Below are 27916 nucleotides of genomic sequence, written 5' to 3' on the forward strand. Positions count from 1 at the left end.
CTGGAGCACCAAGGACTGTGCGGAACAGTGGCGATGGCAGTGGTGATGTTGCTCGGCCTGAGCATTCTCCAACACCGAGAAGGATAGCACAGACGTGCTGGATGGCGTCGGTGGCGGACGGTCACCGTGTCTGTGACGATGCATGCCACGGTGCTCGGCCCGGTCTTTCCCCAGCACCGAGATGGATGCCCTCACTGTCTTGGATGGCGAATGATGACGGACTGTCAGCATGCCTGCACTGCTTCTGGCACTATGTAGTGTCGTAGGCTAATACGGGGCTTTAATAAGAACCCAAAGCATGGAGCACTGTGTTTAGGCGAGGGCATTACGTGGAGGTGCTATGTCGGTATTGACGGTGTCGATGGCGGCTGAAGCGGCCTTGAGAGTATCGTCAAAAATATATATGAGAAAACGTCGATGATCCGGGCAGCAACGATGACAGTGACGGAAGCACTGACGGCATCGGCGTAGGTATCTATGAAAACGATGTGGCATTGAATAATCGAAAAAACATCGTTGGCATCGGAAAAATGATACCGCATCGAAGGCGTCGATGACTGCATCAATAGGAACGTCGAAGACACCGATGGAAGCGACATGGGTGTCGAGGGCATCAATGTATGGAGGTGGGCGCCGACGGCATTGGTGGCATGGCCACGGACGTCAACGGTATCGATTGGATCAATTCGGGCACCAATGGCGTCGTTGGCATCGATGACACAGACATGGGCACCAATGGAATTGACCCTAGCATGGATGCCCATTGAAATGACTCTGGCATCGATGGACGTGCCCTGGACGACGATGGCATAGACTCTGGCATGGATGGCACAGACGACACAAAAGTGTGGGTCGATGGCATCCATCTGGGTGATGATGGCACCAATGAAACCCAAGGAAAAATCAGTGCCATGGATGAAAAACATGGATGGCACTGATAGAAACGATGCAGAGACCGATGGCATCAGTGTACCATGGGGGGAGGGGTACCGATGGCATCTAAGAATCCAGGACGGTCTGAAGGGAGTACCGACGGTAGTGATGGGGGCATCGACTGTGCGAGGGTACCGAGGAAATCAAAGGACCTGAAATCGACAGGGGCCCTGGCGGCAACAGAAACCATGGAAGTCCCTGTCTCACTAGCGCTAATAACCAGGTAGAGTGTCACAGAGGGACACTCGCAGGCTATGTGTGGCTAACTGAAAACATAGGGAGAGGGAAGGCCGCAGTCGGTTGGCAGGCCAGGGAGGTGACAGGAACCGACCGAAAAAACAGGGCATAGTACTCACTGAGCATCGAATAAACGTATACGAAGGGAGACCAGTGCAGGGAAAAGTGTTTGTGAAGTAAAAGTTTAAGTGTTTCCATGTAGAAAAAGTGTTAGAATTTCTCACAGAGTTCCTAACTGCTATGCTTTCTGCAGAGTGGAAAAAAGAAGAGTGAGGGAGACACCTGTGGTTCACAGGGATAATTGCAGGCTGAGCATGCTCAGTGCACTCAGTGTGCCAGTGTCAGTCAAAGCTGTGTAGAAACTTTGACAGAAAGGTTTTCTGTACAGGGCTCCACCCTGTGATGTCACCCATATGTGAGGACTAACATCCTGCTTGTCCTGTGAGAAACAATGAGTTCTCAAGAATGATTTATAAGAAAAGGCTTTGAATGGTTTGCTTGAAAAACATTGATTTGATTTCTGAAGACTAAATTTAAAACAGATTTTCAAACTGTTACATACCATATTTTATTTTATGCCGTAAATTGTTTAAAATAAGTAACAAAAAACATCTTTTCTTATTTTTAAAAATCCTTACGGACTATATATACACATATGTATATATTTACACAACAGATTAATGTTGCAAAATAGCTTAAGAAATCATTTTGTTTCAGCTGTTCAGTTGTTTTAAATGAAATGTTCACTTTAATGTCTCTGATTTTAATATATTCGTTTGGCCTTAACTCTTCTGCTGTCATGCCAATTAAATTTCTTTTTTATCATTCAACTGTACTGCATTACACATTATTTCTAAAGCGGTGGAAAATCTCACCAATTAGCAAGCAGGGGGAAAGCATGAATGTCATATACTCTCTAGTATATCATCATGATAACCGAACATTAAAACAAAATGCGGCCACTTGTCTGTACACAAAACAAATGATAAATGAAATGGCACATATACGTAGTTACAAAATAAAATATACACATTCATATTAAAATAGCACAGTTTGGACACACATACATCTTTATAATGCAATTGTTCAAGGTGACTCTGCTGGTTTATAAATTCTATTCAAAAAGATTTCTACGTTATCACCACCCAAATGACAGATGTCTAGGATGCAGATGACATGCAGCCTATCCAGGTCACTGGCCGCTTTCACAACTTCACCTAGAAGACAAATACAGATTGCATATATTTGTAAGGAGGTAAATATTTAACCAATATTTTATTTCATGTGCTCTAGTTGCATTTTTATCTAGGTCTTCCTTTAGAAATAAAAAAAACAAAACAAAACTTATTTAGGTACTATGCTTAAACCAGGGCTTCCTAAACCTGCTCTAGTGACCTCATAACCAGTTGCATTTCCAGGAGAGACATTTGCATACATTGGGTTTCCAATGTCACAAAAACAGCAGATAAATTTGAGGGCATTGTGATTCTGGTCCATGAACAGTCCATGATAGAGATTAAAAGCCAACTAATTTAAATGTGAGCTAAAAACATGGCTATGCAAAAACTCTTATGAATTAACTTAAAAAAATTAGAATAGACAGTGCCAAAGACAAGGTGGACAAAAAATAATCGAATCATGAAGAATAAATCAAACGAGAGAATGTAAGATTCTCAAAACATCCTACTGACTAAGATGTGAAAACTATCATTTCATTTTAATTTTCATTAACCTTTGCTTTAAGTATTTGCTCAATCATTAATATGTACTAGAAAATTTCAGGTGATAAAACTACCACCTCTGTAACCAATCATTATGTTTGTAACGTTATAACTATGAATGTTACTTTGTAAACCGTTGTGATCTATACATGGGACGCTATATAGAATGCCTAAATAAATGAATATCAATTATTATAGGAAACTATCTGATAGCTCTGTGCCTCAATTAGTTAGTTACTGGGATAGAGCCAGGTTTTTAACAAACAAATTTGAAATTTTGTATGTAAGAACAGCAAAGGTGCCTGCTCTATACATACTTCCTAAGGTTCCCACCTGGACATCCTGTTATTTCAGGACTGGGATCTGTTCTGAATCTCTCTGTCTGTATTGATAAAGTTCTGAAATCATTTATACCAGCTTTTCCATCCTGTTAGGGATTCTAAGAAAATGTTCACGTGTGATGAGAGCATTCTTTCGGTTACATTGGATATTCCCTCTCTCCATATTAAGCCACCTTCATTAGATATATTTTGCTTTTGTACTCTGTGTCAAATTGATTGGGTATGGCTAACATGCAATGTAGGCTGCGATTCAGTGGCTCTCTAGTCATGCACATTTTGGCAATCATTTAAAAATATTTTGCTGTTTTTCTCCCTAACGCAGAAGGTGCTCTGTGAGAGCTGGATGACTGATGATAACCTTGAGAGGATTTGCATAGTATATTGTTTTTTTAAGAACATGGTATCTCTGTCAACAAGGTCCTCTTTTGAAGAGCTCCCCTTGCAGCTTTATGCAAAACACAGACCAACACATCTGATATAATTTTTGCACTCTCTCACTTGATCACTTTAATATAAAAAGAAAAAACTGCTTGTGGTTAAACGATTACCATAAATAGATTAACATACAGCTCGTTCTAGTTATTCATATATTTATGATAACCTCTTGAAGTTATTTTTAAGTTCCATTTCTTGTGCTGTGGTATTTGAGATACAGACCATTTCCTTACACATTGCATATTATTAATGGATATTATTTTTGCCTCTTTTCTCTTGTGAATAATTATTTATACCATTCAAGACTCCTAATGTGGGGTAGATTTCAAAAGATGCGCGCACAGTTCCCAGGGCACACACATGGACGCATGGATTTTATAACATGCGCGCGCATGTTATGAAATTTGTGGGCTGCGTGCACATGCGCGCCAGATTTACTCTGTCGCTTTAACTGTTGTTATTATCCTAATCACTATGTTCCTTTAGACCTTTCTTTCTAGCAGTCTTTACTTCCAAGTTTACTACCCTTGTTGAATGTAACTTTGTCCTTCCGTTGTAACTATGGTTTCTGTTATAGTTTCCCCTTTTCGATGTAAACCGACCTGATATGGTTCCTACCATGAAGGTCGGTATAGAAAAAGTGTTAAATAAATACATAAATAAATAAATTTTAAAATCCGCATGCGTGGGTGGTGCGTGCGGGGGGGAGGGGGGGGGTTTAGTAAATTACATGCAGCGATGCAATCGGGCCTTCCCCAATTCCCATTAAGGAGCAGACTGGGAGGGAACTTCCCTACCCCCCCCCCACCTAAACTCCTTCCCATCTCCTCCCCACCCCCTAAACCTGACCCAGCGACTTACGGTTGTTTTGTTTTACTACTTACTGCTCCCCTGGAGTAGAAGTAGTTTGTGTGCGCTGGCCGACTGCTGGTGCATGCTTCCCCCAGGACAGTGGCTAACGGTCGCTGTCCTGGCCACCTTCCACCTCGCCCAGACCACATCCCCCCTTTTTTCGGGGCCCAGCAAACGTGCGCGTATTGGCACTTAAGGCCGTATGCGCGCGGCGCACGTAGGGCCCAGCCACACGTGTAAGTGTCGATTTTTATGCGCACGGCCATTTAAAAATTCGGCCGTAAGTGCTTAAAATTTGAAAACCTTCTAGCAGTTGATGGGGGTGTACAGCCTGTTCCATTAGGGGTTTTAGATTTTTTTTTTTTTGTCTTACTCAGGGAAACTCACAGGGCTAACAACGTATGCCGCGCGTGCAGGGAATGATAATGATCATCACTGTAATACGGTCCCCATTGATAGGTCAGATGACCTGATTCATGGACTTCTTAAAAAACAAACGCTATTTAAACACATCATCCCCTGTTACTTTATGACTGAATAAAAAAATGGGAAACTTCCAAGTGGGAAGAAGGTGAGTTATGACTATTAGAGAAGGCAATCCTCAGGTTAATAAATATTCTCTCTCCAAAGATCAACAGCTCTAACAGTAAAAAAAAAAAAAAAAAAAAATTGGTAGGATTAAAGGCTGTCTGAAATAAAACTAGGACCATAATGCTTCAGAGAAAAATCAACCAAAATGCTCTTCTCCTTTCATTTGTCTCTTTACTAAAGGTAAGATGCAGTTCTGGCTAGTTTTAGACCTCTACTACTCAAAACTGAAAAAGGAGAAAAGGAGACAGTGAAGGAGTGAGGAGAGAAATGATGAGAGGATAATAAAGGGAAACAGTAAAAGGGAGGAAGGAGGGGCCGATTTCAGTCTAACTGCAAATGAATTGTTTTTAGTTTCACATCCTCAGTCATCAATAAGTTATCTGAGCACGGCATCAGCCAATCCTGCCTCACTCAAACAAGGAGGCCTAGTTTTCTGGAGCACGGAAGAGGCATTTGCACATTGGTGATTCCTGGTTACTTCCCATTTGGCAAACCCAGGAGGCAATGTCTCTACCCCAACCCCCTTTCTCTCACCAAAAATGAACATTAAAGGCTGAGGAGCTCAGTTCTTACCAGGGCCTGGAAACTCCTGGGACAGCCTTGTATTACTATTCTCGTTAAGCTGACAAGTAGAACTAGATGACAAGAATGACTCGTTGTGAACATATTTGGTGCCAAATATCTGAGACGCTTCAGAAGAAAACACAGGCAGATAAGCAACGTCTATTGCAATTTTGTGATTTATTCCTGTTAAAAAGAAATAATTATTTTAGAAACATTTCTTAGCTTAAACAGCACTGAATCATCATTGGTCATAACCTTTACTTGTTACTACATTGAAATCCACAAATATGTAGTAAAGATATTTTCAATCAAAAACTAACTTAACCTGTAAACGCCTCCAAAACCAATGTTCCCTCATTTAGCTCATTTTACTAAATGGATTTACATCTATTAGTATGACATATTAAAACAAGATTGTGACAGAATCTGTACATCCAGGAGGAGGAAGAAGCCAGAAACCACACCACAGGGAAGGAGAACAGATGTGCTAATAAAGTTCTATGAAAAGAGAAAAAAAAAGAATGTTCAGGATCAAGCTCCTCCCAAACCAACCACACTCTGTTGGACCTACTCAAGGGACAGAGGAGCTGCAGAAAGAGACTGAAGTCCCAAGGAGGGAATGGTACAGCCAGAGAACTAACTGCCAGTGAGACCCGACTGCAGAAGGCAATCAACGATTAACTGATGGGCTTCTCAGAGCACAAGCAGAGAGCCAGGGAGTAACTAGCCAAAAACCTCCAGCACTTTTGATAGACATAATCACTCAAGGCTGGGGGAGCTTGCCAGTAGTCTTGGAGGTTGGTCGGGAGGTCACACTCAGTCACAGACGAGGAGCTTTACAAATAGTGGCACAGGTAGGATTTTTGAAACCCAAGGCGAGATGGAAAGGCAGTCAGCGAAGCAGCCACACTGTTGGCCATATGCACAATATCAGAGAAACAGGGAGGAAGTCACCATGGAAATACAGAAGCTGTTGAAATGTGGGGCAGAATACTATCTATGCAACAACAGAACCAGCTGCAAGTCTTTCATCACAGCAACAGTTACAAGCACAGCAAAAAGCCATACAGCAACTCATGATAAGCTGGCTGGTCCACAACCCCTCCTGAAACCTATTCCTGGGGGAATTGTGCGCAAAGAAATATAAGATCCTGCGCACAAAAACTTTAACTTCTGCAAACTTTATATAGGTCAAAATAATACAATCTACATGACAGTCTTTAAGTAATTACATTTTAAATTAATACAGAAAAAAGTTATTACATAAAGATGCAGAATTTTAAATATTTTGAGCAGAATTTCCCTAGAAATTCACTGTAAGAGTGTCCCTTCCACTTGCTCTCCCTATTCCCCTGGCCACTTTGCCCTCTCAGGCCCCAACTCCTCCACTTACCAGAATCTCTCCCCTCCACCTCTAGGCTCAACTCCTTCCGCTCTATCGCCAGTCCCAGAGTTTGACCCCATTCTCAGTACTGCCCCTCACACGGGCTCTCTCTGTCCCTCCCTCTCTTACACACATGCTCCCTCTCTAATACACATACACATATCCTCATACAGGCTCCCTCACTCTCTCGCACACACACATCCCCTCATACAGGGCCCTCTTTCTTGCATACACACCCATACAAGCTCCCTTTCTCTCTCACACATACATCCTCACACAGGCTATCTATCGGGCCGATACAGTAAAAACGCGGGAGAGCGGGCGAACGCCCTCCCGGCGCGCGCACAGGCCACTCTCCTGTGCATGCAATACAGTATCTTAATTTATTTAAATTAGGCCCGGTGGTAAAAAGAGGCACTAGGGACACTAGCGCGTCCCTAGCGCCTCTTTTTTGACGGACGCGGCGGCTGTCAGCGGGTTTGACAGCCGATGCTCAACTTTGCTGGCATCGGTTCTCGAGCCTGACAGCCACGGGCTCGGAAACCAGACGCTAGCAAAATTGAGCGTCCGGTTTTCGACCCGACAGCCGCAGGCCCATTTAAAATTTTTTTTTTTTTTTAATTTTTTACTTTTTCAAACTTTCGGGACCTCTGACTTAATATTGCCATAATATTAAGTTGGAGGGTGCACAGAAAAGCAGTTTTTACTGCTTTTCTGTGCAGTTTCCCGGTGCCGGCAGAAACTAGCGCCTACCTTTGGGTATACTTAATAGGGCTATCAACATGCATTTGCATGTTGCAGGCGCTATTAGGTTCGGGGGGGGGGGGAGGTTTGGATGCGCGTTTTGGACGAGCTATTACCCCTTACTGAATAAGGGGTAAAGCTAGCGCGTCCAAAACACGTGTCCAAATGACGGCTAACAGTGCGCTCTGTCAGAGCGCACTGTACTATATCGGCCCGACTGTCAACTCTAACACAAAATTTTCAAAAGGGAAACTTTGATAAAATAAGGAAAATAGTTAGGAAAAAAATGAAAGGTGCAGCTGCAAAGGTTAAAAGTGTTCAACAGGCATGGACATCGTTTAAAAATGCAATCCTAGACGTGCAGTCCAGATGTATTCCACAAATTAAGAAAGGTGGAAGGAAGGCAAAACGATTACCAGCATGGTTAAAAGGTAAGGTGAAAGAGGCTATTTTAGCTGTGTTTAAAAAAGGATTGGATAAGTTCTTGGATGAGAAGTCCATTACCTGTTATTAAGTTGACTTAGATAATAACCACTTCTATTACTAGCAACGGTAACATGGAATAAACTTAGTTTTTGGGTACTTGCCAGGTTCTTGTGGCTTGGATTGGCCACTGTTGGAAACAGGATGCTGGGCTTGATGGACTCTTGGTCTGACCCAGTATGGCATGTTCTTATGTTCTTAATCTCTCTCACACGTACACACTCCTTCACAATCTCCTCATATAGTTTCCTTAGCGATAGTTATGGTTCCTTGTAAACCGGGGTGATATGTATACTATACAGGAACCCCGGTATATAAATTCTTTAAATAAAATAAATAATATAGGCTCCCTCTCTCTGAAACCCACACTCAAGCATCCCCCTCTTACCTCCCATGCTCTCTCTCACCTTCCCCCCACACCCCTCTCCCTGCTCTCACCCTCCCCTCCCCTACACCCCCTCCTCTCTCTCTCTCACTCACACACACACACACACACACACAGTTCTCTCTCACCGGGGCGTTTACCTTCGTCGCGAGCGGAGCACACTCCGTTCACAGCACATGGTGGCCTTCCATCTTCGCCTTGAGCGGAGCACACTCCGTTCGCGGCACTCGGAGGCCTTCCATCTTCGCCGCAAACGCGCGCCCGGGTCTTCATCTTCGAGCGAGCGAAGCGCATCCCGCGGTACATGTGGGCCTTTGTCTTTGCACACTCTGCGGCATGCTGAGGTCTCCTCTGCTATTTTCTGCGCAGAATTTGGCAATTCTGTGCAGGGGGGAATTCTGTGCTCTCTCTCTAGCCCCCCGGACCAATCTATAAGCCATTACCTTATCTGCTCTCCCTAGGCAAGCTTGCTTGGGAGCCATCAAAAAGGTCAAAGTCTTTTGTTCAGGCATTCACTGTTTCTCTGCTCATACCCAGCAAGGCCAACTCATTCCAATAGCTGTTTTTCTCCAGCCACGTTTTTGTTTTCTTAGTATTAGTTCTTCTCCAGCAGTTCTCTAGCTGCAGCAGTCCCTCCTTGAGACCCCAGCTCCTTTCTGATGCTCCCATGTGTGGTTGGCTTGGGAGAAAAGCTCGGTCCCTCCCTCTCCCTAAGCTCCTGTCCCAGTGATGCCCTTTTTCCTCCATTTTTTACTTTTGTATAACTATTGACCTTTCTGTTCTTCCCTGGAGCATAGTTTGGGGTTTCTTTCTCCTCCTGAGTATGCAGAATCTGTCACAAAGATAAACAACTTTTAATTTGTATATTCTTCTTTGAAATTTTAGATTGGCATACCAAACTTTTCTCCTGCTGCTGTTGCTAAATATCAGTGAACTTTACGAAAGAAAACAAATGCTGCAGTTTGCGCCATGACTTAAAATGATCAGAATGTAGAGCAGAGTTCAAGTGCCACAACTGAGCACTAAGCAAGCAGAATAATTCTCATAAAACACCCTAAAACTCACCTCAATCTAAATGTTATGTTTTAACTTTGGTCTTCTCTCCCAACTATGTAAATACCATTTAATTCTAAGCTTACTTAGCTTGTTTGTTTTTAGTCTACAGTTTCAAATTCAGTAACATGATTCTTAACCTAGAGCCCCATAACAGTTGATAAAACAAGACCGGTCTCTAAAGGCAGTAGAATAAACTATGCAGCCTCACCAACCTAGGGCAAAACCAGACTCATACCAACTGACTACAGCACATGCCAACCAAACAGTTTGATTCGCAACAGATGCTTGGCAACCCTAAAATATAGAGAACAAACGGAAAAGCCGAAATGATGAAAACTGTTATAGCAGCCACAATTCTTGAGAAGTGACATTCCAAAGTCCCATAGCAGCAGCTTTCCACATAGGAGCAGAAGGGGACTTTACAAACAGGACACACAGACACACACACAGAAGAGCAGCTGATACATCACACAAAGAACTACACTCAAGAACGCTAATCCCAGTGTCTACGTGACAGGCAAATGGACTGATCGGTCATTGGATCGTCCTTATTTGGATTACGTATACCATAACATTTTTTGTTGTAACTGACAATGTATTTTCTGTGATAGAATTTATGTGATGGACCCTACAGTCACATCACCAGTAAGACCTGGGTAACCCTTCTGTTTAATCAGTGAGTGCACAGGTTAGCATGAGGGGGAGGTTACCATTCAAATGCAGCCCCTCCTTTTGAGAGGGCTGGAATGGCCGGCCCCCTGAGAGTCTATTTAGCAGCTCTTCAGAGAGAGTTTAGGAGGCAGTCCCTTTAGGTTTATAGAGAGACGACATGTTGAGGAGCTTTTGCCTTTGTGGTTTTATCAGACTCAGTCAATGGAACTAGGCTAACCCAGCTTGGGGATACTGACCAGGATCGGGAGGGTTTCCCTTCCAGTCTACTCACTAGAAAGCTAGGATATCCCTCTGGATCATTTTCAGGCATTTGAGATTTTTTGTGGTAGAAGCCTTGTGAGACATCTGGGCCTTCTTGGGCACAGGGATTGGGGAACCCTGGGTTTGGGACATACAAGGAAGGGAAGACCTGCCCTGAAATGGTGGTGACCCACTGCAAGGAAAAATTCTGGTGTTAACATCAGTTTTTGGGGAAAAGAAACTATTTTGTTAGAAGATCCAGGAGGAAGTTTTGGCTGCCCTTCCTTCCTGTGCGAAGCAAGAAGGCTGCTCGTTTCAAGGGGATCCTTCCATCAAGGTTCCAGGGAGAAGAAAAACTATGTAAGAACCACAGAGATCCTGAAGATCTACTAACCATGAGTAAAGGAAAGCAAACATCACTGGGGACACCCATCCAGTGTTTCACTACCCCGGGGAAAGAAAGATTTACTCTCTGTGCCACAGACGTTTATCAATTTTATCAGTTTTGGAAGGGGTTTTGACCATTCTAAAAGACCCTGCCCATAAGGGAGTTCATTTTTCTTAATCCAAGAGAGTGGATGTTTACCTGGCCCTGATATAAGTAAGTCCTGCATAGATTGAGGGAAGAGACTAAGTAATTGAGAAGAGAATTCTGTGGTGCTGCTGTTTGAGTTTTGTGCCATTCATCACCGGTGTTAAACAGTAAAGACTAATTTTAGACACTAAATCATTGACTCCAGAGTATTTTATTTAGATTTTTATATTCCGCTTTTCCACACTTCAAAATGTACATCAAAGCGGATTATTTTCAGGTATCAAAGGTATTTCCTCAAAGGGAAGGGCTGCATTTGAATGGTAACCTCCTCCTCATGCTAACCTGCACTCTCACTGATTAAACAAGGGTTACCCAGTCTTACTGGTGATTTGACCGTAGGGTCCATCACATAAATTCTATCACAGAAAATACATTCAGTCAGTTACAACAAAAAATTATATTTCCCTATCCCTATAGGGCTTACAAACTAATTTTTTACCTGAGGCAATGGAAAGGAAAATGACTTGACCAAGGTCACAAGGCGCAACAACGGGATTTGAATCCTGGTTTCCCTGGTTCATAGCCCACTGCTCAACTAGGCTACTGCTCCTCTACATGCACCTTAAGGACAAGTATCCTCCCCAAGGGAGTACAAAGGACAAAGGAATGTGTAAAAAGTACATCTCTATTACACTGGGCCCTGGAAGTATATCTCTCCCCCCCCCCACACACACACAAAGGATCCAGCCTTGGGAGTAAGAGGGAATGTGAAAGAGCTGGCGGGTGATAGGTTCCAGCCCTGAAGAATAACAAATTCTTTTATGGCTCCACCCATGCAGGATAGGCATACTGGGGTTACATTTACATAATATAATTGCATATAGTGATGAAGGCATGCTTTAGAATTATTGCAGACAGGGGGGCCGATGCAATAAAACACGTTTAAACAAAATACGTCCATTAGGAACGCACGCATTTTGAATGCGGGCACATTCTGTCTTATCCCAGATGCAATATTTAAATGAATAGCGTGCGAAAAAGGCACGCATTGTTCAAAACAGAGCATTCATAGCGCCATACATTTTATTGCATTGGACGACCAGTATTGCATCGCAGGTGCGATCTATGTATGCGAATATTTGTCAAAAAGGCTTTTGTCAACTGTAATAAGAACATAAGAAAATGCCATACTGGGTCAGACCAAGGGTCCATCAAGCCCAGCATCCTGTTTCTAATAGTGGCCAATCCAGGCCATAAGAACCTGGCAAGTACCCAACAACTAAGTCTATTCCATGTTACCATTGCTAATGGCAGTGGCTATTCTCTAAGAGAACTTAATAGCAGGTAATGGACTTCTCCTCCAAGAACTTATCCAATCCTTTTTTAAACACAGCTATACTAACTGCACTAACCACATCTTCTGGCAACAAATTCCAGAGTTTAATTGTGCGTTGAGTAAAAAAGAACATTCTCCGATTAGTTTTACAACAACATTTTAACTAAAAATGCAATATTTGAAAATGGTTTTGCTCCCCCAGTATGACATCAGTATGCGTGTCATAATCTTATCTGCAGGGTATATAAATCGCTGCCGCGAGGCAAACTTTCCTTTTGTGCTGAGTTCAATTGGACCTGTACTTGCCACAGACTGGTGTAAACTGGTGCCTTGAATTCCTGCGATTTTTGCTTTAATTTCTTCATTTTCCAAAGGTAAGAGGTGGTTGCTTTCTGCTTATTTGTATGTCCGCAGACTTATTCATTTTTTTTTTCATGTTATATTTTACCTTTTGTCGGCATGGAGGAGCAATTGGACATCCTTGAAACTGTTATCAACGCTCAATTCTTGGACGTTGATCGGTAGAAAGCATCCACAAATTTTTTTTTTGTAATCAACGTGCAATTCCTGGATGTCCACTTTAACATATGAATGGTAGACAGTCAGCCTCTGGGCGCTAACATTCTTATCCAACTTTTTGAGCGTCCTTGCATTCCAGCCCCCAGCAATCGCTTTAGCGATGCCCAAGTCTTGGATGTCGATTTCAGGCCCAGGCCTTGTGTGTTGGCCTGTAGGGTCCGTTAAAGGACCCTACAGGCGTATAAAAATTGATCATCTGTAAACAAGCCTTTTTTTTGTAAAGGATGCCCAATTCATGTATCCCGAAAGGCTGGACTTTGGCTCCATTAAAGCCCACTTTTTTCCTGCTTCCAGGGAAGCCATTGTAATTCCATGATTGCCTGTCTTATGTTCTTATGAGTCCCTTTTTCTTATCTGTTCATGCTGTCTGGGAGGCCTTTTTCTCTCTGTCTAGGCTCTCTGGGAGGCCTGTGGCTTTGTTGTTCTTATGATAGATAGAAAAACAGACTATCTGTCCTGTTTTCTCATGTATCATGCTCTTTTTGAAACTGCCAATAACAGGTGTAAATTACTTTTGTTCCCTGTCTCTGTTTTAGCAGCAAGTGAAATGGAGAACAATGGTCACAATGCTGATGGCCAAGTGGACGGACAGCTCAATGGATGAAAAAGAAAGTTGCCTCAGGAGGATAGATAGGCGGCTGCACAGGAAGAGCAGGCAGGCCCCAGTGGTCTTCAACATCCACTGAAGCGTGTTTGTGATGTGTGCTTCTCTGATGCCGAGAAGGAGCAGCTGTGTCGGAGCTTCTGTGAGAACTACAGGGTGCTCTTCAAATCCAAATCTTCTGCATTGACCAAGAAGCAAATCTGGGCGCTGATTGCACGAGAGGTCAAGGGGGTCAAGACATGGGATGTGAAGCAAATTCAGCACCGCTGGTGTGACACCCGCATGGAGGTTAAAGAGAAGGCAGGCAAAATTGTGGCTTCATGAAAAAGGACAGGTTGTGGACCTGCTTGCACTCTGACACTGACTCCCCTGGAGGAGCTGATCCTGTGAACTCTGCGCCCAGAGGCGGTGGATGGAGTGTCCGCACCCGATGGGTGTGACTCAGGGCGACCATCGAACAACGTGACCACTCAGAATGTGGAAGGAGATTCAGACTTTCCTTCCACACCTCAATTCATGTTCCTGGACATTTCTGATAAGCACCCTCCCACTGAGAGCCAATTGGTCGAGGAGAACCAGTGCGAGGAAGAGTGGACACTAACCCTGCAGGAGGCCACCCAACACAGTTGGTGGAGACTACAGGGTCTCCAGTAGAGCAGCAGAAGAAAGTGATTGGCATGCCTATCATTTGACTGGATGAGCTGGCCAACAATATGGTGACTGACCTGATTGCACGGCAGCAGGGTCACAACATTACTGTTGCCGAGGGGTGGACTGCAGTTCACACTGTTCTCCAGCAAATGCAGCAGGAGAACGCTGAATTCCTGACCAATATGACCTCCCTGCAGGGCCAACTGGTTGTGGCCATGCAGGACTTATCAAAAGCCTTTGGGTCACCTAACCCACAGTGACAGTTTCTATTTCTTACTTTTTCCAATACAATAGTTGTGTGTTTTTACAGGCTGCAATGTCTCTCATTATTCCAGTGTTTTATAGTTATGTTTTATGCCTTCATACGATTTACTCAGCTAGGATCAAGCGTTTCCCCAAACGTGGGAAGCCTGTGAAGAAAAACACAGGAGATAGTGGCATAACCTATCAAGGAGCCACTTTATTGTAGCAGAAGGTCCCCTTTCCCATTATCACTTTCTTCCCTCTTCCCCCAACCCCAGACATCATTGCCATCCTCATTATCTTGCCTCTCACCTGGTATCTTCATCTACCTCCCTTCCCAATCCCCACCTGACCTTGGCATGACCATTGTCATTGTCCTCTCCCCCTACCTTCTCCATCGTATTTTTGCCCCTGCACATTACAGGGACAGCAATGGAGGTTATTGCTGGTCATAATAGTTGGAGAGCCAACAAGATAAGCAACACATTTTGAAATGTTTATAATTATTTACTAATATATATAAAAATATGTACAAAAAATAATAAAAAAAAAAAAAAAAAAAAGGAAGGGGTTGGGATGGAGGGCAGGGATTGCATTTATGTCCTTGGGGGATGAGGAGGAGCGTCACTGGAGGAGGCCCACTTGGCTGGGGCAGGGCCATGAGCGATTGAGCTCTTGCTATAGACAGAAGCTCAATCACCTGCTGCTGGCCTTGTACCAGCTCTGCCAAGTTGGCCCCCACATACACCAGAAGCCCTTCCATTGTGTCCATCCTGCAGTCCAGCCGAACGAGCAGAGTGAGCACAGCATCCAGGTGTGTCTTGAGTGAAGAAGGCCTTCCTCCATCACAAGGCACATCCTCAGATGCAGCCTCTTGCTCCTGCAGATGGCGGGCCGCAGATGGAGCATCTGTTGACTACCCTCCTCGTCTGGCAGGGACACAGAGTGGGAAATGGGCAGGGGTGGCGGTGTCTTGGGCCGTGGTGGTGTTGGAGGTGGTGGTAACAGCAGAGGTGGCGGTGACGGCACAGGTGGCAGTTCGCCCTCTTCTTCCTCCTCCTCCTCTCTGCTTGAAGTGCTGGAAGTGTCTGAAATAATAAATACCAAAGTGTTGGGGAAAAGGAAGACAGAAGGAAGGGTGGAAGGAAGGTAGTGGTCAAGATGCATCGATTTTACACAACTCATATAAATAAATCAAATTCTGTTTCCTATAGGCATGCCACTCTGTTGAGCCTTATCTCTACTCACAAAACCAAATAAGATTTTTATGGAGTAAAGAGCAGGTAATGGACTAATGCAACCATCAATTGCTATTTTCTCAATTTTTGGGGTTGAATAATTGGCTGTGATTCTTAATATACTCACCATCCGACTGCCCACATCTGGCACGGAGGGCCAGGAACCACTCCTCCTTCTCCTCCTATCTTAGACGCCTGGCCCTCTTTTTCAATGCCTCCACTTGACGGCAGGAATTAAAAATGCAAACATTACTATATTAAGAAAATGATGCAGGGCCTGCACCTCCCACCCATTCCACAATTCAAGCTATTTTTAGCGTTTTTGTGTCAGTATTGAAAATCTGCTATAAGGTCCAAGCTACATTTCCTGCTTTAATACCCTACTCTAGGTCTCACCCATACTCACTTCTCTTGGGAAAAAGGCTTGGGCACTGAATTTCACCCTGAGCACCAGCCAGGCAACATCTGCCCTTTCCTGGTTCCGCCGATGCCCAGGGTGAAAAGTGGTGCCTTTAGTCATCCACTACCATGGTGGCCAGTAGGCATATATCCCCCTCTGTAAAATTCAGCAGTTGGCCGCGAGGCATGCTGCCAACAGTTCCACACAAAATGCACGTCTGGGCATGGCTGCGGGGGATGGACGTCGTAAAACATGTGCACAAAGAACCGTGTGTAAGGATGATAAGGGACATCAAAGTTCAGGGCGTCTCTTAAAGGTGCCAGATTTGGGCATCCGAACAACCTGTGATGGGCGGCCCAAATCTGGCGCCTTTAAGAGACACCCCAGACTTAAGCATCCGTCGATGCGGCCCCTCATGGACATTGAAGTCCAGGGCATCTCTCAAATGGACACTGGGCAGTAAGGATGTAAAAGAATTACAATAAACCACAGATACACTCAGCTGAAGAAACGCAATTTATTCACTAAAAAGAAATCAGAAAACTAAAGATAATAATAGAACATCCTTCAGTGCCTCTCTCAGACTCCAAATACAACTCCTGAAATAGAAAACACAAAAGAATGGATTTAGATTATTCCAAATATCTTCAACAGAGGAGAGGGGTTATTTGTAAGACCTCTAAGAACCTACATGAGAAATACTCTGCAATGACCGGCAAACCTCTGAGCCTCGCATGGTAATGGTGGGTTGCTCGGTAAGTAACAGTAGCTATTGAAAGTCTTGATAGACTACCAGGTGGCAAGGAGGAATGCAGGACCCTGTACAAGTTAATTGTTTTATCCAGAAAATATTTTGGTACTATTGTATTAAGGAGTCAGTCCACAGGAGGCAAGGCAAGGCTGAAGTAATGGAAGAATGGATGAGTCTCAAGACATAGAAACATATATAACATAGAAATGACGGCAGAAAAAGAGCAATTGGCCCATCCAGTCTGCCCAGCAAGCTCCCACACTTATTTTCCCATAGATACCTGTTTCACCAACCACCAATTTCAGGGCCCTTGTTTGATTCAAGTTTCCTGCCATCCCCTGCCATTGATGCAGAGTAATGTTGGAGTTGTATCAAAGGTGAGCATAAGGCTTAATGGCTATGGGTAGTAACCGCCGCATCAAGCAAGTTACCCCGATGCTTGTTTACCCAGACTGCACAGATCATTGCTTTGTTGGATGTTGTCTAACGTAAATCCTGTTTTCCACATTTCCCCCTGCCGTTGAAGCAGAGAGCAATGCTATATATGCATTCAAAGTGATGTATCAGGCTTATTTGGTTTAGGGTAGTAACAGCCGTAATAAGCAAGCTACCCCCATGCTTATTTGTTTACCCCGATTGTGAAATTCAGTCCTTGGTTGTTGTTGTCTGAATGCAAATCCTCTTTTCCACATTTCTCCCTGCCGTTGAAGCAGAGAGCAATGCTGTATACACATTCAATGTGATGCATCAGGCTTAATTGGTTTAGGGTAGTAACAGCCATAATAAGCAAGCTACCCCCACGCTTATTTGTTTATCCAGATTGTGAAGTTCAGTCTTTGGTTGTTGTTGTCTGAATGCAAATCCTCTTTTCCACATTTACCCTTGCTGTGGAAGGAGAGAGCAATGTTGGAGTTGCATTAACCTTGCGAAGGCTTATTGAGTAAGGGTAGTAATCACCAGGTAGTAGTCTCCACTCCAATAATCCACCCCCATGCCTCTTCTCTTTATTTCCATCATCTAGCCTTTATGGATCCATAGTGTTTATCCCATGCCCCTTTGAAATCCTTTACAGTTTTAGTCTTCACCACTTCTTCCAGGAGGGCATTCCAGGCATCCACCACCCTCTCCATGAAGAAATACTTCCTGACATTGGTTCTGAGTCTTCCTCCATGGAGCTTTAAGTCGTTACCCCTAGTTCTACTGATTTTTTTCCAACGGAAAAGGTTTGTTGTTGACCATGGATCATTAAAATCTTTCAAGTATCTGAAAGTCTGTATCATATTACCCCTGCTCCTCTTCTCCTCCAGGGTATACATATTTAGGTTCTTCAATCTCTCCTCATAAGTCATTTTATGAAGACCATTCACCTTTTTGGTCACCCTTCTCTGGTCCGCCTCCATCCTGTCCCTTTGGAGATACAGTCTCTAGAACTGAACACAATACTCCAGGTGAGGCCTCACCAAGGCCCTGTACAAGGGGATCATCACTTCCTTTCTCTTATTAGATATTCCTCTCTCTATGCAGCCCAGCATTCTTCTGGCTTTAGCTATCGTCTTGTCACATTGTTTCGGCGACTTTAGATCGTTAGACACTATCACCCCAAGGTCTCTCTCCTGCTCCATGCACATCAACCCATCACCCCCCATCAAATACAGTTCTTTCGGATTTCCACATCCCACATGTACGACTCTGCACTTCTTGGCATTGAATCTCAGCTGCCATATCTTCAACCACTCTTCCAGCTTCCTTAAATCCTGTCTCATTCTCTCCACTCCTTCCGGCATGTCCACTCTATTGCAGATCTTAGTATCATCCGAAAATGACAACCTTACCTTCTATCCCGTCAGAGGGCAAGGCAAGGCTAAAGACATGGAAGGCCGGACAAGACTGACGACATGGAAGGTTGGACGAGGCTGAAGACACAGTTCGAAGCAGCAACACACACTACCAGGAGGTAGACAACCCATTGCTGAGGTGTTGCATGGCAGAAGTTTAAATACCTGGCCATGTGATGTCATCAGGAAGCACTGGAGAGTTGGTTTCCCGCCATGGGGCCTTTAAGTGCCAGCGCACCTAGGAAGCAACAGGGAGAGGACAATGGTGCGTCAAGAGGCTGCAAGAGCAGTGGTGTCCAGCTGCGTGATGATGCCTGCTGTGCTTCGGCGTTGGGGTGAGTGAGCAGGCTCATGCAAGCCAGCAAACATACATTTTGTTTTTGGGGGTTTTTTAAACTGTGTATTAACAAGCTTTTACAATGTATTCTAGCTCTTCAATTTGTAGCTGTGTGTGTACCGTTTGCATATTGTACACCATTATTATTTTATAGTGATGTATAATTTATAATTAATTTTAATACATTTTGCTTTTACTGTTTATATACATTATTACTCTAAACTGCCAAGAGCTGATGACTGAACGAAGAATAAAACAGAGAATATCATAATGCCTCTGTATCGCTCCATGGTATGACATCTTGAGTATCATGTGCAGTTCTGGTCATCACATCTCAAAAAAGATGTATCAGAATTAGAAAAGGTACAGGGAAGGTTTCCAAAAATGATAAATGGGATAGAATGATTTCCCTATGAAGAAAGGCTAAAGAGGTTAGGACTCTTCAGCTTGTAGAAGAGACGACTCAGGGGAGATATGATAAAGATCTATAAAATGAATAGAATGAAACAATTAAACATTAATCAATTGTTTATTCTTTCGAGGGAACACACAATGAAGTTCCTAGGTAATACATTTAAAACTAATAAGAGAAAATATTTTTTTACTCAACGCATAATTAAGCTCTGGAATTCGTTGCAAGAGGATGTAGTGAAAACTATTAGTGTAGATGTGTTTAAAAAAAAAAGGTTTGGACAAGTTCCCGGAGGAATAAACCATTATTAAGGTAGAGTTGCAGAAATCCACTGCTTATTCTTGGAATCTGTCTACCCCTTGGGATCCTGCCAGGTACTTGTGACTTGGATTGGCCACTGTTGGAAACAGGATACTGGGCTTGATGGACCTTTGGTCTGACACAGTATGGCAAATCTTATCTTCTTATTTTAAAGAAATAAAATATGTGCATAAAATCCTACTACCAGTTTTACTTGGCTAAACAGTATAATCCTGCTGTTATCCAAAATAATGACAGATTATCCAAAATAATGAGTTATCTGTGCTTTATTTCTTATATCTACATATTCTTATTTTTATGCATGTGTAGGCAAAATGTCAATATACAACGTAATATCTCTGTCACTTAATGGATGTATTTTATATATGTTTGTGCTTTATTTGTTAAATGTATATATCATTATTTTTATGCATGTTTTATTGTACATCGCTTCAGCCTTTTTGTGCGAAGCGATTAATAAACTTTATTAAATGAAATAAAATGAAACATTAAAGTGCTGGACTGGTCCAATGGAGAATACCCTTTCAGAAGCAGCCATTTTCCATCTGCTTCTGCTGTGAAACGTGCTTCCTCCTGCACAAGGCTCCTCCAGTCTAAAGTGATATGACCCACCCACCCCCACCCTGTGATATCAATCCCAGCAAGGTTAAAGAATCACGGATGAAGCCAGAGACATTCATCATTTACAGCTTGCACTCCCTTCCTACCTGCTGGTCTGTCCCCGTGAAAAATACCCCTACCAGTGGCAACACCTTTCCATTTGCTGCTGCACATTTCCTTCAGTAGCCAGTTCCCTGGTCTAAAGTGATAAGACCCACTCTCCTGGTAACGTCAGTCCTGGTGGGAGTTAAAGGACCACATGAAGGAGCTGCTCCTTTGTGCACGCCATGTGTGAATTAGTGTGCTCAACATGATTCTTAAAACCTATGATGCATGTGTTCTCTCTTTGGTGTTTTATCTTTGTTTAATGGATCTTGGTGCTTACTCTGATTTGTTCCCCCTAAGGCTTATACCTGTTATTGCTAGCCATGGTAGGTATGGGAAATTAGGCCACTGGAAACATCATATGAGGTACTATAATCATTATTGTTTACTTCCTGTTCCATTAGATGTCACTTATGGTATTAGTAAAGTGATACGGAAGAAGATTATGTTAGTTAATGCCAAGCCATTAGAAAAAAGATCCCTGTTTTTTTTACCATTTTGAGATCTCATACACCTGATTTTTTAATGTATCACCGAAACTTAGCTCTTGGAAGAGGATGCTGTACTGATTAACCAGAATTGACCACCTTGTTTTCAGCTGTTTGTAAAACACTGTATAAACAAGTGTGATGGTGGCTTATTATTTGCCTTTAAGGAAGAACTTGGTATGACATTGTGTGATGAGACTATAATCTTGCCTTTTGAAATGTTAGTACTCTTATCTTACTTGTTAATTATTTGCCATGTTATATGCCTTCTGGTCTCAAGTCACTACATTTTTCATCTTTAATATAATGTTTGGCAAGTCTTGTTAATTTGTTCTGGGTGACTTCAACTTACATGTAGATATAGTGCCAAAATCAATCCTTTGTGATCAAATTCTGGATGTGATATTAGCCTTTGGGTGGGATCAGATAATTTGTAATGCAACTCACAAAGCAGGTCACGTATTAGATCTGATATTCGTGAATCCCACAGATTTTCAGTAATGTTTCCTGGTCAGAATGACATTGTAAAAGTGCCTTGGACAAATTACTCTCTCATTACAATGAATAGTTTTTTTGCCAATGTCATAAGACAGATGGCGGTGAGATCACAGTTTATAAAGAAAAGAGCTGGATATTGATGCATTTCAGTCAGAAATGACGTCTGCCTGTACCAGTCTGAGATTGTCTGATGCTACGACAGCTGTGAATGACTTGGGAGAATACTACTCTTCATGAGGTACTTGATGAGTTAATGAGAAATTACTACTTACCTGTAATTTCCTTTTCATTAAGGAGGATAGGTGGATCCACAACCAGTGGGTTATGTACCTCTATCAGCAGATGGAGCAAAACTGACGTCATGGTATATATATATATATATATATATACCCCTTTACTGACATCAGCCTGCTAGTATTCTCTGCAAAAGCCAACTGTGGACAGACCTTTTAACCATGACGGTAATCGTTTTGCCTTCCTTCCACCTTTCTTAATGCGTGGAATACATCTGGACTGCACCTCTAGGATTGTATTTTTAAACAATGTCCATGCCTGTTGAACACTTTTAACCTTTGCAGTTGCACCTTTCAGTTTTTTTCTAACTATTTTCCTCATTTTATCAAAGTTTCCCTTTTGAAAATTTAGTGTTAGAGCTGTAGATTTACTTATTGACCCCCTTCCAGTTATTAGTTTAAATTTGATCATGTTATGATCACTATTGCCAAGTGGCCCCACCACCGTTACCTCTCTCACCAAATCCTGTGTTCCACTAAGAATTAAATCTAAAATAGCTCCCTCTTTTTGGTTCCTGAACCAATTGCTCCATGAAGCAGTCATTTATTACATCCAGGAACTTTGTGTCTCTAGCAAGTCCTGATGTTACCCAGTCAATACTGGGGTAATTGAAATCTCAAAATTATAATCAAAGAGAGTCAATACAGTAATCCGTCTGGTAAACTGTAAACAATGAGGGAAACCAAATTTATTTTAAATATAGCCTAAGTGACGGTGTCAGCAAGCCTGATGTTGTAATTTCTCAAAAAGAACCCAACCGGTCTTTTGATCATTCACCATCAAAAATCTTTTATTAGTAAATCAAAAAATATTTGTGTCTCTAAATTTTTATCATTTTCATTAAAAGTCTAAATAGACATTAAGTTCCAATATAAATCCATGAAGAAGGTTTTGGCAGCAATCTCTTTGCCATAAATAATTTATTTATTTAAAACTTTTATGTACCGACGTTCATAGACATATCACATCGGTTTACAGGTAACAGGGGAGTAATGTTTTGAACTGAGAGAGAAAGATAAAGTTACATGTAACAGGGATAAAGAAGAACTTGGGAGAGTGGGAGAAAATAAAGGGTCAAGTGACCTAGGAAAGGATTTTTCAAGAGAGAGAACAATAACTATATTACAATTGCTTGTTGATTTTGGGGGGGAGGAGGAGTTAATAGGGGAAAGTGACACGGCGGAGGGAAATGATTCAAGTGTATGCTTGTTCAAACAGCTAAGTCTTTAGCTTTTTTTTTTTTTTTGAAGGTGGCTATGCAGTGTTCCTGGCAGAGTTCAGATGGCATATAGTTCCATAATGTTGATCCCGCTAAGGATAGCGCTAGTTTTTTGGTGGATATGAGTTGGGTGAGATTATGAGCGGGAGTGGCAAAGGATCCTTTGTAAGCAGTTCTGGAGGGTCTGTTGGAGATGTGGTATTGGAAGGAGTCGTTAAGCCAATTAATGTTTTGGTTGTGCAGGGTTTTGTGAATGATTGTAAGGCTCTTATGGAGGATTCTGGATGGGATCGGGAGCCAATGGAGGTCTATGAGGATCGGGGTGATGTGGTCTGATCTGCGAGAGTTGGTTAGAATTCTTGCTGCCGCATTTTGCAGCATTTGGAGAGGTTTGATTGAAGTTGCTGGAAGGCCCAAGAGAAGAGAGTTGCAGTAGTCGATCTTCGTGAAAAGGGTGGCCTGGAGGACTGTCTGGAAGTCATTATAGTGTAGTAAAGGTCTTAGTTTCTTTAGTACCTGCAGTTTGTAAAAACAGTCTTTGGTTGTGTTGTTGATGTGTTTTTGAAAACTGAGATGGTTATCAAGGGTGATGCCTAAATCTCTGACATGTTGGGAGAAAGAGAAGGGGTGAACTGAGGGAGGTGGGTTAAGGTGAGCTGGGGAGATGAAAAGGAGCTCCGTTTTTGATGTATTTAAGGCCAGCTTGAGGTTGGTGAGGAGGGAGTTGATTGAGGAAAGGCAGTTGTTCCAGGTTTTTAGAACATTGGACACTGAATCTGTGACAGGGATGAGTATCTGTACATCATCAGCATAGATAAAATGAGTAAGTCCAAGGTTGGCAAGGAGTTGGCATAAGGGCAGAAGGTAAATATTGAAAAGGGTAGGGGAGAGGGAAGATCCTTGTGGTACACCATGTGTAAGATTAATGGGGTTCAATTCATGGTTACCAATTTTGACTATGTAATGGCGGTTGTTTAGGAAAGATGCAAACCAACTCAGGGCTATTCCTGAGATACCTATGTCAGTATGGCGATCAATAAGGATATTATGGCTGACGGTGTCGAACGCTGAGGAAATGTCTAGCATGGCGAGGATAAATGATTGGCCCTTGTCCATACCTTTCAGGATGGTATCAGTTAGGGATAATAAAAGGGTTTCTGTATTGAAGAATTTCCTGAAGCCAAATTGAGATGGGTATAGGAGGATATGTTTTTCAAGGTGATCTATAAGCTGTAAGTTGACTACTCTCTCCAAAAGTTTAGCAAGGAATGGGAGGTTAGATATTGGTTTAAAGTTAGCCGGGTCCGAAGTGTCTAGGTTCGGTTTCTTTAAGATAGGTTTGAGGATGGCTTGTTTCAGAGCAGAGGGGACCCGCCCTAGGGTGAGTGAACAGTTAATAATTTCTGATAAGGGTTTGGCTAATGTGTCAGGAATGGTAAGGAGAGATTTTGTAGGGATAGAGTCCTCGGGGTGAGTAGAGGGTTTAATTTTCTTTAGTAGTGTTGATATCTCAGAAATGGAGGTGGTATCGAAGGAGTCTAGGGAGATGCAAGAGATTTTGTGAGTGGTATAGGGAGTGGGAGGGAAGGGGGAACTTTGCGATGAGGTTACTGATTTTGGTATGGAAAAAGGTTGCTAGTTCATTGCATTTGTTTTTTGCATCATTGTCTGTGAATGGAGGGGGTGTTGACTTTGTGAGGAGTGAGACGTAGGTGAACAGGGCTTTGGCATCATATTGGTAGTGGTGGATTTTTTGAGAGTAGTAATCTTTTTTGGTTTGCAGGATTGAGGTTCTGTAGGAGTGGAGAGTGTGTTTGTAGTCTGCTAGAAAGGAAGGGGAAGGGTTCTTGCGCCATTTTCTTTCTTTGGTTCTTAGTTGTTGTTTAAGGGTCTTAAGTTCTGCTATGAACCAAAGTTTTTTTTAGTGTTAAGTGGTTTTATTTCTTTGGAACTGATAGGACAGATTTTGTCTGCAGAACCAGATTTTGTCTGCAGAACCAGGGAGGAAGACTCAGAACCAATGTCAGGAAGTATTTCTTCACGGAGAGGGTGGTGGATGCCTGGAATGCCCTTCCGGAGGAAATGGTGAAGACCAGAACTGTGAAGGACTTCAAAGGGGCGTGGGATAAACACTGTGGATCCATCAAGTCTAGAGGACGTGAATGAAGAGGGGGTGACTCGCGGGAATGAAGGCTACTACCTGGAGATAATACCCTTATTCAATATACATACACACGGTTAATGCGACTCCAACATTGCTCTAAGCTTCAACGGTAAGAGGAAATGTGGAAAAAAAAAAGAAGGATTTGCATTCACAAAAAAGCGGGGTGTAGCTTGCTTGTTACGGCGGTTACTACCCCCAAACCAAATAAGCCTGATACTTTACTTTCAATGCATATCTAGCATAGCTCTCTGCTTCAACGGCAGGGGAGAAAGTCTGATACTGATTCTTCACTTTCAACGCATATCCAGCATAGCTCTCTGCTTCAACAGCAGGGGAGAAAGTCTGTTGCTTCACTTTCAGCGCATAGCCAGCATAGCTCTCTGCTTCAACGGCAGGGGAGAAAGTCTGTTGCTTCACTTTCAGCGCATAGCCAGCATAGCTCTCTGCTTCAACGGCAGGGGAGAAAGTCTGATACTGATACTTCACCTTCAACGCATATCCAGCATAGCTCTCTGCTTCAACAGCAGGGGAGAAAGTCTGATACTTCACTTTCAACGCATAGCTCTCTGCTTCAATGGCAGGGGAGAAAGTCTGTTGCTTCACTTTCAGCGCATTGCCAGCATAGCTCTCTGCTTCAATGGCAGGGGCAATGTAGAAAAGAGTATCTATCTATCTATCTATCTATATATATATATATATATATATATATATATATATATATATAGACAACAACCAACAAGGACTAAATTACATAGTCGAGTGAACAGAAGCATGGGTGTAGCTTGCTTATTGAGGCGGTTACTACCCCTAACTAAGCTACGTATTCAATTGGATGCAGTTCCAGCACTGCTCTCTACATTAATGGTGGGGTGGAAGGGAAATGGGACTGAAAGGTACTAACAGCCAAGCGTAACAAGTAAGAGGAAAAAAGAAAAGTGCATGGCTTGCTGGGCAGACTGGATGGGCTGTTTGGTCTTCCTCTGCCGTCATTTCTATGTTTCTATGTCTTTGGTAATTCTGTTCCAAGAGCTGTGGGCTGTGTCGATGTTAGTGAGGTCCAATTTCTCAAGTTCGATTGTGAGAGAGTGGATTAGATCTTCTTGAGAGCATGGTTTTCTGTAGTAAATGATATTGCTTTGTTTTTTGTTGGGATAAAGAACTTTATTTATGGTGAGCTTGGACGTTATGAGAGAGTGGTCCGACCAGGGAACTGGGGTGCATGTGGGGGATTGTGATGATGTGAGATGTGAGATGATGTGAGAATTAGTGAATATTAAGTCTAAGGTATGGCCGGCTTTGTGTGTAGGGCTGGATATGATTTGGGTAAAACCCAGGGCTGAGATAGCAGATAGGAAGGATTCACAGGATGGGGATGGGGGAATGCGGTCAACGTGGAGATTGAAAACCCCCAGGATGATGGCAGGAACGTCCATGTCTATCTTATCTGCAATAAATTCGATGAGAAGGGAGGCATTGCTGTTGAGGAGACCGGGGGGGGGGGGGGGGGGGGGAGTGTAAACGAATCCTATTTCGAAATTATGGGGGGAGTTAACCATCTGAGGGATTAGTTTCAATTCTTTCTTTGAAGCCAATAGGAGACCACCCCCTCTTTTTTTGTGTCTGGGGAGGGAGTGAATGTCATAGAGGTCAGTGGGAAGTTGATTCAGTAGTACTATGTCGGTTTGTTTGAGCCACGTTTCTGTAATAGCACAGATGTCTGGCTGAGTGTCTAGTAAAAGATCATTCAGGATCGGGGGTTTTTTAGTTAGAGATTGGGAGTTGAAGAGGAGTGTTAGTGTGGTTAGGCAGAGGAATTCTGCTAGGGGGGGCGATCATAATGGATACTAGTAATCTCAGGTTGGACAGGGGAGAGGGGGGGTAAAACCTTTTTTGGATATAGGGTTGGTGGCTAAGTATGGGGATAGGATATGATTCCATGTTGGGGGAAGGAGTGGGTAAGTTAAGTGGAGTTAGGGTGTAGGGGGGGGAAGGGAAAACACTAACCCAGATGTTGATAGGGGGTGAGGTGTATAGTAAGGGGAAGTGAGGGACGGTGCTGGAGTAAAGGTCTGAACTGGAGGTATGAAGAGTTTGAAAATGATATGTGTGTGAGGTTATTCTGAGAGGGAAAGGACAAAGTCTCAATGGGATAGAGTGGTTTAGGTAGGGAGGGGTGATGGTTTTGTTTTTTGGGGCGGTTGGGATAAGTATAAGAGGCAAGTAGTATGAGGGGAGAAGGGTGGGTGCACTAAGGGGTACACCAAGGGGCCTGCTCCTTTGTTGCGCTCCTTAGGCGCGTGACGTCTAGGTCACGGCCTTACTTTTGTTGGCTGGAGGAACGCCTCCCACAGCTGAGGTCACCGAAGGTAGGCAGAGCAACAAGAAGGAGGCGCGGCTTCAGGCGGGTCGAGGGCCTTGCGGCCTGCTCCGGACCCCGATGGGTCGGCCGCCAATCGCGGGAGAGTGGGCCGGGGTTGGGACGTCGCGGAGGAGGTCGTTGGATATACAGGCTCGGCACTGTTAGTCCTATGGGTCTCAATACAGATCTCGATCTACATATGTTTTTGGGATAAAAGACCCCTGATACCATCAGTCTGATAGGTCCAGGAACAGATAGTTATTCATAAACTTTTTTCTTTAAAATAAACACTTAATATTTCTTTGGGTT

At 43.1% G+C, this 27916-nt stretch overlaps 1 protein-coding gene across 1 annotated transcript in view; it reads right to left on the reverse strand.

Annotated features, from left to right (window-relative positions):
• Nucleotides 1–1591: 1591 nt before the first annotated feature.
• RADX (RPA1 related single stranded DNA binding protein, X-linked) overlaps nucleotides 1592–27916 on the reverse strand; it is a 239279-nt gene continuing 212954 nt past the window's right edge. The window contains 2 exon segments of the mRNA XM_029607574.1: nucleotides 1592–2387; nucleotides 5684–5857. Coding sequence (XP_029463434.1) covers nucleotides 2257–2387; nucleotides 5684–5857 — 305 coding nt within the window. The 3' untranslated portion in view covers nucleotides 1592–2256.

The sequence above is a fragment of the Rhinatrema bivittatum genome, chromosome 6, assembly GCF_901001135.1.
Source record: "Rhinatrema bivittatum chromosome 6, aRhiBiv1.1, whole genome shotgun sequence".
In the NCBI taxonomy this organism is placed as follows: domain Eukaryota; kingdom Metazoa; phylum Chordata; class Amphibia; order Gymnophiona; family Rhinatrematidae; genus Rhinatrema; species Rhinatrema bivittatum.